The sequence below is a fragment of the Bradysia coprophila genome, unplaced genomic scaffold (assembly GCF_014529535.1).
Source record: "Bradysia coprophila strain Holo2 unplaced genomic scaffold, BU_Bcop_v1 contig_297, whole genome shotgun sequence".
Lineage (NCBI taxonomy): Eukaryota > Metazoa > Arthropoda > Insecta > Diptera > Sciaridae > Bradysia > Bradysia coprophila.
This window is the reverse complement of record NW_023503555.1, coordinates 1,557,297-1,569,679: the sequence shown is the minus strand read 5'-3', so window position 1 is coordinate 1,569,679 and position 12,383 is coordinate 1,557,297. Positions and strand designations below refer to the sequence as shown.

The following is a 12,383-nucleotide window of genomic DNA, read 5'->3' as shown; positions in this document are numbered from 1 at the left end:
AAACAAAAGAAGCCACTCTTGAGCCGCCATGTTGAAACACTTCACTGTTTCGATTTATAAAATATTTCAAACCCAGACGAAATAGGTCATCATCATTTTCCATTCATTGTATGTGCTTACAGCAACAACAAGAACAATAATAACAATAAATATAACATCCGAGTATGGCTGGGGTTTGTGTGTGTGTGGGTGGTATGGGGTGGTGGCTTTGAGATGATTTTGTTGTGTAGGGTGACTTGAATAAAATTGTTTTTCAACAAACAATTCTGCATAATATTTTTCCATTGCTCCTCGAGCGAAATATGTTCGAGTATATTATCATGATCACGATGCGATGGCACATATATGACATTATTGAGTGACTCTCTGTAATTGAATTTTTATTGAGATTTTCCGTGTAAGTTTTCAATTTGTCGGTAAATTGAGCTGAACGAAAAGAAGGAAATGAAATATACAAACAACGAGCACATTGTTTGTCAAGTGGTAGTTGCGGCAAGTTCAAAATAACTTGAGGGATTTTTTTCTGTTTTTTTTCTTGTTTTGAGAGGGAAATTTTAATCTTTTTGCTTTTTGCCAAGGAAAACGTTTCGCTCGTTTTTTTTGGGCGGGGTGGTACTTTGTCAGCGTTTTTACATGGACTGCTTCTTATATTGTCGCAATATGAAAATTATCTTTTTCCGGGCTGATATGAAATAGAGATAAATTCTTGACACCAATGTCCAAGTTTCTGGAATATTTTTTGGTCTCAATTCTCTCGGTTGGTTCTCGTCCTCCAATGACGTAACCAACAAATGACAAACTTTTTGTTTGTATGAAAAGAAACTGCAACACAAAGTATCCGTTCAGCCCAATTTTTCCACAATATCGTGGTATTAAAATGCACGTGTTTTACGCCAATTGAATCAATTAATATTGCACACCCTCCCGCATTTAATGTTGTTACATAATATAAATGTGAAATATGACGAACGTTCAAGCGAAATCCATGCTCATGGTGTATTACATAACCGAGGGGGTAAAAGTGATTTTGTTTTGGTATATAAATGGTGGTGAAGCGTACTGTTGTTAGAAAACGAATGGAACGCAGACAAAACATCATTAAAATGATGTTGTCCAGTCAGTGCTCTTAACGCGGGTGAGTGTTGTTGCAAATGTTAAGTTAATGACATTCGAGCTGCAGATGAAATTTAATTTTATTAATTCGAAATGAGGACATGGTTTTGGAAAAGGCTTTTGTCATTGTTGGGAATGGGCACACATTGTCTTTGTGTGGTAAATATAGGCTCTGTCGTTTCGAACTACCAACTAATTTTATGATGTTTTCCTGATTCTCTGATAGATCTTTTCTGATAGATGTGACTGAACTGTTTTAAAGGATTTAGATATTCTAAATAGCATCAAGTTTCCATTCTTTTACCCCTAATTAGAAGTATTAGAAAATTAGGAGTATTTATGATAGGAACAGGGCAGGCAAGCCTGAAACCTGATTTGACCTGCACTGAGAAAAAAGATTACGTCTGACACGTATAAAGTGTGGTAAGGAAGTTATACGCCAGACACGTATGCGTGCTAACGTACGACACGTATTGTTATACATATGTATTGTATAAAATACGAGTGGCATGTTTCTTACCTTAGTCATCGTATATTACACAATGACTCTGTATGGAAATACGTGTCGTGTGTAAGTACGCATACATGACTGGTGTACCTTACCACACTTTATACGTGTCAGACGTAATTTTTTTCCTCAGTGTGAACCTGATTTGACAAGTTTTGCCCTGATCTGAAATGACCTGAAACTTCAATTTTTTAACAGTTTTGTATGAAAATTTCAGAAAATTTCATGTCAACCTGAAACCTGACCTGGCAAGTTTCAAAAATTTAGGTTCAGACAGAGCCCATTTACAATAATTTAAATTCTCAAAATTTTCTCCGTTTTGTCCAAAAATTATCGAAATTTTCAAATTTAATTTTAATTTTTCAGGAATATCGGGAATTTTTTGATAATTTCGAAAATTCGAATAATCAGAAATAGGCCCTGATTTCACGTTAGGATTCCTCATAAAAAAATATCTGACCTGAAATTTCAGGTTATATAAGTCTTTCGACCGCCTATTCCGAGCCCTAATCTTGGTATGAATATTTCCAAGTGAGTCCATCTAACATTTCCGCCAAGCAAAAGTGATCATAGTTGACAGCTGCCACTATTTTGTATAAAATGGTTTTTTACAGTGTTTTACAGCTGTGTGACACACTGTCAAATTGTAGTAACCTATTTAGGGTACCACTCAGGCTTGGAGTGGACTTAGTGCGCTGCTTCCGCTAAGTTTACCATCTTTATAATGCAGTCGTATAAGCAATGTATTCGTTCAAACAATTGAAGTAGAAGATTTTATACCAGTCCCTCCAAAATGATTTTATCAAAATAAATTACAGACAATTATGCTATCTCTGATATGTTTGGTGTGTGTAAAAGAGTAACTACTGTGAGACCACACTGATTTTAAGCATTGAACATTCAGTACCGACAAGCAATTTATTACCACTCTCCGAAAGACACTTATCCATCGATTATATAAATCAACTGCTGTTGTAGCTGATGTGCATCCATACATCGAATACTGAATGCCCAAACACAAAATAGAAATGAAATTAATTACTGCACCGAAATAACGCTGTTCATAAAAAGCCAAAACAGAGAAAGACTTCGGTATAATCATCATATGAAGCTGTTATAAACAATAATAATTTGACAAGGCGGCATTTTTACATGTGTATCAGCTCACTCAACCTTTATATACATTAAATAGCAACATAATGAGCTCCATGCCGCGGTATTCTTCGTCGTAAAATGCCTAAATTTATTAGAAAAAACCGAAATCATAAGCCGTGAAAAATGGTACAACATAATTTTCAACTGTTTCCACCCCGAATCAATTAATTGTCGCAGTGTGAATTAACTCGGTTCGCCTTTGTTCAGCCATTTACCACACCTTTGCATTTTGAACCAAAAAATGAAGAAAAATTATTTATCAACACAACATCAATAGCAATAAATATTAAGAAATTCCAATAACAATGAAAAATAATAATAAAAAATGGGAAAAATGAATAAAAACTCGGTAGAATTGGGAGTAAAAGGTTTGAATATCTTTCCTTCAAAAATGGTTATGTATATGCAAAGCATGACGTATTAGTGGCTGTTATAACTGAAAGCATGTGTGCTTTCAACACAATAGCAAAAAAAAATTATTTTGAAAAGTCAGGCCATCAACATAAAAACATCACAGCCGAACGCAGATGTGTTTCCACAAAAAATTCATTGAAATTGTTGTTACTTGTTGTTACACCTGAGCTCTGAGAACAAGAGAGCGTTACATATATTTCAATTGATACAGCAAACAACATGCGAACCATTGTATTTCTCATGTCGATTTCCAAAAAAAAGAGAAGACGAAATATCCGTAGAATGAAAAGTCGCTAATTTTCAATGAAAGAAAAAAGAAAGAATCGAAGTAGAAGAATCGCTTTAACGACAATATATTCATAATATTCAAAGGTACATAACACATATAACTACCCCCCTGGGGATGTTTGAACTGATTGTGCTACATATTGTAGGTGCGAACACTGTGAATACAATGGAATATTCAATGTGACAATAACTAACCGAATTTATCGTTCATTGTTGGTTCTTTTAATAATATTTTCACAAAACCGAAAATATGTCTCATGAGATTTGAATTTACCCCCAGCTTGTGGTAATTGATGTTTGGTTGTGCCATAGCCCATTATAATAAGGACTGATCTCGTTATACCAAGATTATATCGTTGTGTCAAGACGACGACGAAAACGTTTCTTTTGCATCCATTGTTACATAGCGTAATCTATAATATCCATTTCGAACGTACACACAATCGTCTCGTTAGTTACTTTAACAGAAGAGATTGTCAATTTGTATCAAGGAAATATGAGGCACATGAGGTTACAAAATTGATTGTAAGGTGCGCTATACACAGCCGGTTAATATTTTCAAAGAAAGAAAAACGAACAATCGAGCGGTGATGGTTCAATCCTGCTGTAAAACTAAATCTATCTGTTGACTGAGAAAATAGTGACGCAGGGGTCTGGGGTCCTTAGGAATAACTTCTCTCATGTAGAAATTGTATTGAATTATTAAGTTTCCAGTTCTTAGTTTCGAATTTCACCCGCAACGCTATAATCAAGTCAAGCAGAATTCACCACAATGACAACATCCGATTGAATCGGTTCATTGTTTTGTGGCTGAGACAGTATCTACGAGTCGTTGACGGGGTGTGCTGTCTTAAAAAAAAATTGAAAACCTAACTTCTCAACACTACCTTTGGATGGTCCTTCATTCACGACAAGCAATCACTATTATAATTACCGACTCTAGTACTTCATTTGGTCTAAGTATTTTCAAGACACGTTACCTACTGATTTGAAGATGTTCATTTTGACGAGTTCAGCTGGAACCATTACGTAATTCATTTTACTTATGAAGCCTGCCAAAACGACCTTCACTGATAATGTCAACCATTATTGACGAGTTTTTGAAGGCGTTGTGAGTGAAATCTACTACTTCATCATTTTTACCATACATATTGCTTCACAAGATGATACCCTAAGTCAACGACCAAATTTTCTAGGTTTGCTATTCAATTTTTGATAGATCTATCGATAACGAGGCTAATAAGTTACGAGAAGAAAAATTGTTCTACTGTTGTACTGTAAGAAGAATTGTATTTCTTTCAAAAAAATTCAATTTTACAAACGCACCCCTTCTTCTTTCTCATATATCACGTTACATCCAGCCGAATAAACGGAAAAATTTGTTTTTATTTTCATTTAAAAAAAAGAACCAACAAGACAAACAAAACGATCGATTTCAAATGGAAAAAATACACCAAAAACTTGTATATTTAAGTTAACAAGCTGTCAAGTGTGTATTCATCATCATCATCATCAAACCAAAAATTGTATAACAAACAGAAAGCAAAAATCCTCATCTCCCAATGGTACAGATACAATAAATAAAAAGTACAAAAAAATCGTTTGTTTGAACATTTGGTATGAGAGATCGAGAAAATTGATAAAAACATACAACATTCAGAAAAGGGAAGTCGTTGGCACAGGAAAACGCAGTTTATAAAACAGCAAAACACATGCTGAAGAACAATATTTACTCTAATTTTTTGGGAAATTGATACTTTTCACATTTTACGTTTTGCATCTAATGTAAAACATTCGGTGTGGAAAAAAAAAGAAGTGCGATGTTCTCTCGCTATTAATGTGTCCGATAAGATTTCACTCGCGGCTAGTGATGATGAATTATACTCTCCGATTTAATTAAAACGAATTAAGTACTAAATCACATTGGCGAACAACAAACCAAAGAACATAGTCCCGCCATATAAGTTTTTTTTTTGCAACAAACACTCGAAGTGGCGCAAGTTCCATTTAATTTAATTGCCGTTAGTAATAGTATTTTACATGCTACATGTGTCGAAAACCGTACTTTTCATGTTTCAAGCACTACTTTCGACGCCCTCAGCATGTAAAATCCACTACATAACTCGGAATAAAAATGAAAAGTCTCGTTTTCGTGTGTTTATTGACCTCGGCTTTGCCTCGGATCAACAAAATTCACACGAAAACTATACTTTTCATCTTTTTATCCCTAGTCATGTAAAATACTATTACATGACTAGGGATAAACAGATGAAAAGTAGATTTTTCGTGTGAATTTTGTTGATCCGAGGCAAAGCCGAGGTCAATAAACACACGAAAACGAGACTTTTCATTTTTATTCCGAGTTATGTAATGCATTTTACATGCTGAGGGCTTCGAAAGTAGTTCTTGAAACATGAAAAGTATGTAAAACACCTTTGTATGTTATTTATGTATTCAATTATTCTTGTGGTACGGGCGATGGACAGACAATCGAGTGCAAAAGGATTTTCTAAAAGTAAATCCTCACAGGATTTTCCATTTAGTATTTTAAATGATTTTGTTTGATTTCTTTTGTCAATTTTAAAGGATTTTTAAAGTTTTTGATTGTCAAATATTTTCTTTGATTTTTGAGGATTTTCTTAAGACGTAAAGGAACCTTTGGAGATTTTAAAAGAAAATTGAGGATTTTCTTAACAGAAGATTTTCATTTGAGTACAAACAAATTGTGTATACTTATTTGACCCTCGGGTGCAGTAATGGTGATCGGTGGTTTTCATTCTGTATGAAACGTTCATGGATGGTGAGTTGTAGCAATATGAAACGTCACTCCACAACTCATCATTTTTAGCGTGGGTCATGCTATGAATTTTTTACAGCAACCGTTCCAGGGGAATGGATGCAAAAACACAAGGCAAAATGTAACTTTGTAAGCAATTACTCAAGTTATTTTATTCAAAACATTTGAATTTCACACAAAAAGTACCATTTCCATCGTTTGCCCCATCGGTAAGTAATGTATTAACTTTGATGAAATCTATCGTTTATTGCTGAAAAATACGGTAACTTTTGCGAAAACTTCGATTAATTGAAGTCCAATTAAACCGAGGATTAACCGAGCTACCGTATTTTTTGGATACGTTGGATTTTCCTGACTCAGTTAAAGGAAGCTATTGTCTTCAAACTCTTACATACTAGCAAACCATTTGTTTTACCTCGCCTTCTACTTCTAAATAGTTGATGAGATTTTACCAAGGATTGCGCATTTTTGTAATGTGAGTCACGTAAATTTATTGAATAAATTGAAGATTACACGAAATTCATTTTGTCATTGATTTCTATGTAAGCGCGTTACTATATTCCTTATCGTAATATAATTTAGAGCTCTGATAAGCGATTACACTTGTTGTACATTTTGGGTTGAACTCATTCCCACAGTCTTCTGTCGCCACCATTAGAGTCGATAACACAAATTGTGTCAGTTCAAAAAACTGTGCTCGCAAGCTTCTAATAACTTCTGAAAAAATGTTCAAATTTGTGTTGCCAATTTTCCTGATTTTCCTTTGCGAACAAGGACTAGCTCAGGAACGATTTATAGCTGTTGTGACGGAATATGTGCGTGGCAATTTTAGTGGCGCAGTTGCGAGATGTCCAGGAACCATCATAACAGACAGACATGTTCTCACAACTGCGGCTTGTGCCACTCCCACAAATGATTCCTTTTTACTGGGTATTAGAATTAACTTCGATTTTGGAGGTGGTGCGTACGGTTCTACTGAAACTCCAGCTGAACGAGCCTTTATTCATCCTGACTACAATGGAGACATCTTCACGAATAATGTGGCAGTTGTTCTGGTGAGAACTTGTTCTTTAAGTTTCCTTTCATTTTAGTAACCCAACGAAAATTGTACAGATTGACGGGAAATTTAATGCTACGACACTCCCACCCAGAAGACTCGGCTCAATACCATTTACTTCCACAACATGTACCCTGTTCGGCTTCGGTGGAGCAGCATTATATCCAGATACAGTAGAAGTAGTAGCATACACCCCGGAAAATTGTTATTCGAACCACACACAAGCCTACTGCTCGGAACATGTGCCACTCACACGAGCTTGTTCGGCTTCAGTTGGTTCGCCACTTGTATGTAATCCTCAGTCGGTTGATGGAATTTTACTTCAAACTGGTTGCCAAGAAGAAAGCCCAGGACGGTATTTGCAGCCATATCACTCTGTTGACGAATTTAGAGAGTGGATCGAATCGGTTTCGGGTGCAGTGCTAGTAAATCAAATTTCGACAGTTCTGTTATTATCAGCACTTGTTATCGGTTTGTGGAATTTGGTGTGAACATTGGTCAACGATTGTTGATAAGGTTGTTGTCGGGCACAGAATTTCTATGGAAAAGTTTTTGTTTTGTGTAGAAGAGTTGCTTTTGTCTGGAATATACCGGGGTGGAGAGAAGTCGTGCGGCCGAATGCGCAGCAATTATTTGAAATATATATAATTTTGGTGGAGAACATACCGAAGGTTTTGTTTCGAATTACTTTTGTCCATGAGTCTGAAATGTACAACGGATAACCTTACCGCCAGTCGAACTGATGGTAAAATGGAAAGCTTTTGCTACGGAAGATAGGCTGGTACAAAATGATCTATGGGCTACATGACAGGCGATCACTCTAAAGCGAGAGTTAAAATATTTTGGCCGAAAAAGAGCGAACACCTGATCGCCCACTATGGCCTGACAGATATCAGGTTAAATTTGCGCTCAAAATGTCGTTCAAATCCATTTCATTCATAAAACCATATTTCTTTACGAGCACTCTAACCCAATCAACTGAAAACAAATGTCGTACATTATATCAACGTACACACGCTCACATCTTGCATAAGCCATCTCTGAAAACAATTTGTTCATTTCTACATAGAAAATGATTAAATTTTTTTCTTCTTCTTTTCTACCGACCCAGAGTGTAAGGAGTCATAATATTTAACCTTATCCAGTTAAAAGATCGTTATTTTAACAAACAGGCATAAATTTGATTGTTTTTGCCCTTTTCGTAACCCCTTTCAATTTAATTTAATCGTAACGGACATGGAGCATTGTTTGAAATCAATTTTGATTGTCATCTTTTCTGTGTGATATACATTTATATGCTAACGTTCAAATTGCTGTTGATGATAATTGTGCTACTTGAGAATATATTTTAGTCATCATTTAAAGCGAATCTTTTGAGAATCACCATGCCAAAGTCGGTTTGACCATAAACTATACCAAGGCCCAAGGCAGTATACTTTGGGGAGGTCAGGTCACGCAGATGTATGGAAAAGGCGTGTTCCCGCGTATCTAATGAAATGGCGATCTGCGTGACCTGACCTCCCCAAAGTATACTGCCTTGGGCCTTGGTATAGTTTATGGTCAAACCGACTTTGGCATGGTGATTCTCAAAAGATTCGCTTTAAATGATGACTAAAATATATTCTCAAGTAGCACAATTATCATCAACAGCAATTTGAACGTTAGCATATAAATGTATATCACACAGAAAAGATGACAATCAAAATTGATTTCAAACGGCTCTAGGACAAAATAACTCCGGACAAAATAACTCCGGACAAAATAACCCGGACAAAATAACTCCCGGACAAAATATCCCCCCCAAAGTTTATGACGACTTCCAAGGGGGGATTCTCCCCCCTTGACCCCCCTCAGCGGGGGCTGCCGCCCCTCGACCCCGCTTTTTTATTTTTCCTTATTCTTCACGGCCTGCGGCGCTGACACTACTGTGAAAATCGTGATCTTATTCGCATTTGCGATTTTCAAATCTTGTGTATCGTCTGAATTCCAGTATGATCTAGTCACAATTACAGCCGATCTGAATTCGCTCGATATTCTCGAATATTGTCGATATTCTCGAATATTGTCGATATTCTCGAATATTGTCGATATTCTCGAATATTGTCGACGATATTCTCGAATATTGTCGATGTTATCGAGCATAGTAGATGTTCTCGAACTTAGTCGATGTCATCGATAATTGTCGAAGTACTCGAATATCGTCGATGTCCTAAAATATTGCCGATAACCTCGAATATAGTAGACGTTAACGAATATTGTCGCTGTCATCGAATATTGTCGATATCCTCAAATATGGTCGATGTTCTCGAATATTGTCGATGTTCTCGAGCATAGTCGATGTTCTCAAAATTAGTCGATGTCCTCGATAATTTATTGTCGATGTTCTCGAACTTAGTCGATGTCCTCGATAATTGTCGATGTTCTCGAACTTAGTCGATGTCATCGATAACTGTCGATGTCCTCGATAATTGTCGATGTCCTAGAATATAGTCGATATTCTCGAATATTGTCTATATTCTCTAATATTGTCGATATTCTTGAATATTGTCGATATTCTCGAATATTGTCGATGTTCTCGAATATTGTCGATGTTCTCGAGCATAGTCGATGTTCTCAAAATTAGTCGATGTCCTCGATAATTTATTGTCGATGTTCTCGAACTTAGTCGATGTCCTCGATAATTGTCGATGTTCTCGAACTTAGTCGATGTCATCGATAACTGTCGATGTCCTCGATAATTGTCGATGTCCTAGAATATAGTCGATATTCTCGAATATTGTCTATATTCTCTAATATTGTCGATATTCTCGAATATTGTCGATATTCTCGAATATTGTCGATGTTCTCGAATATTGTCGATGTTCTCGAGCATAGTCGATGTCATCGATAATTGTCGAAGTACTCGAATATCGTCGATGTCCTAGAATATTGCCGATAACCTCGAATATAGTAGACGTTAACAAATATTGTCGATGTCATCGAATATTGTCGATATCCTCAAATATAGTCGATGGACTCGAATATAGTCGATATATACTCGAAAATATACTCGAATATAGTCGAGATACATAATAGATCTGTGAAAGAGTTATATACACCAGCGGTCGGAGTAAATAACATAAAGAAATAAAATTTTTGTTTTCTCATAATAGTCGACTACTCATGCATATCCGGAGATTGGTACACTGACCCTACGCAATATATTCTGCTAGCGAGTGTTATTCACAATTTGTTTTTAAAATATGTGTTTCGTAGTTATTTTGTCCGGGGTTATTTTGTCCAGAGTTATTTTGTCCGGGGTTATTTTGTCCGAAAGTTATTTTGTCCGAACACCCCATACACAGCCTTCCCAAGGCCGACTTCAGATTTCTTCCAAAAGGCTCAACGGGTCGGAGAACAAATGTCTAATGTCAGTTTTACGCCATCCCATCAGTCAGATAGTCTGAAGTTATGCTTATGGTAGTTTTAGATTTATGTTTATCCAGGCAGCCAGTCCGTAAGAGACACATTCAGCTCGGCTTCTTGTCGTTTAATGGATTCCCTCTTGAAAAACAAACATTTTTCCGTCATAGCTGAAGGAAAACTGCATCCAAATGCACTGAAATATATGGACGTTGAATATATGAACGGAATCTTATCTTTTGTAATGAAATTCATTATCTACGAAGAACATAGGCTACGTGGAGCCGACAAAGCATCGATTCGCCATGAGGGATTCTTATGAAAAACAGAAGTTCGAAATCGGACGCATTTTCTATTGGAATTTTTTATATGTGCCCAGTAAGGTATTCGACGCCAGAAGACAAAACCACTTTCAAAAAAATTCTTCGAAGCTTGTGTGGCTAGTGTGAGGTGATCAAAAACCGAAAACATTCACTTTTCTTACAAAAAATTCTCCAGTTACACGAGCCGTACAGGGTCGTGTGGGGTGTCATCGGAAAGGTAATTGCATATACTTTCAGGGAAAGTAGAGCTTACGGCAGTTTGGCAGCATCTACGATTCAATATAAGCACTTAAACATTTCAACTTCTCATAATTCGTCGTAGATGCTTCCAAACCCCAATAAGACCCTATTTGCCCTGAAAATGCATGTAATTACCTTCTTAGTGACACCCCACACGACCATGTACGTTTCGTGTATCTCGAGACATGTCTGTAAAAAAGTTCATGTTTTCGGCTTTTGATCAGCTCACACTAGCCACACAAGCTTCGAAGAATTTTTTTGAAAGTGGTTTTGGCTTCTGGGGTCGAAAACCTATCAATACCTATCTAATAAAGCTAAAACAGACGAAATATGTTCAAATGTGGCCGACCTACAAGCAAAAACTGCTTGCCGCCCTGTGCCTGTTTCACACTAAGGGGTCTGACTCACGAGTCGGTCATCCGATTTCCATAAACTTTTTGTCGATCGGTATTGTAAATACCTTTTATTTGACGTATTTGACAAGTGTAGTGCTTAAATGTCTGGAGATATCGTCGAAAAACACTTATGCACTTATTGGGCCCCAGCTCCGGAGAGGTCGATCCAAAATCACCCATCTTCGAACTTAGCCTGTATTTTCACATTACCAAACGAGGAAAAGAAGAATTTTTAAAATCGGATGCGTTTTACTCAAGTTAGAGAACCCACAGACGGACAGACGGACAATTTTTATTTCGCTGATTTGGCATCTATGGACAACCACAATAGGTTTCCCCTTACTCAGGGAGTCCAATCGACGTGTTACAAACGTATGCGTAAACCTATAAGACCACAGTACTTCGTACGGGTCTAAAAATTCCAATAGAAAATGCGACCTTGTTAAAGTAGTCGCCAAAAGTAGTCGCCAAAAAATTATCGATGGACAACCCTGCAACCCTGCATCTTCGAACTTAGCCTGTATTTTCACATTACCAAACGAGGAAAAGAAGAATTTTTAAAATCGGATGCGTTTTACTCAAGTTAGAGAACCCACAGACGGACAGACGGACAATTTTTATTTCGCTGATTTGGCATCTATGGACAACCACAATAGGTTTCCCCTTACTCAGGGAGTCCAATCGACGTGTT

The 12,383-nt window shown here is 36.7% G+C and overlaps 1 protein-coding gene across 1 annotated transcript; it reads left to right on the top strand.

Annotated features, from left to right (window-relative positions):
• Window positions 1–6,900: 6,900 nt before the first annotated feature.
• LOC119078774 (snake venom serine protease-like) lies at window positions 6,901–7,997 on the top strand. The gene is made up of 2 exons (XM_037186485.1): window positions 6,901–7,330; window positions 7,389–7,997. Exons 1-2 carry the CDS (start codon window positions 7,001–7,003, stop codon window positions 7,821–7,823), a joined length of 765 nt encoding a protein of 254 aa, XP_037042380.1. The 5' UTR covers window positions 6,901–7,000; the 3' UTR covers window positions 7,824–7,997.
• The last annotated feature ends 4,386 nt before the right edge of the window (window positions 7,998–12,383 follow it).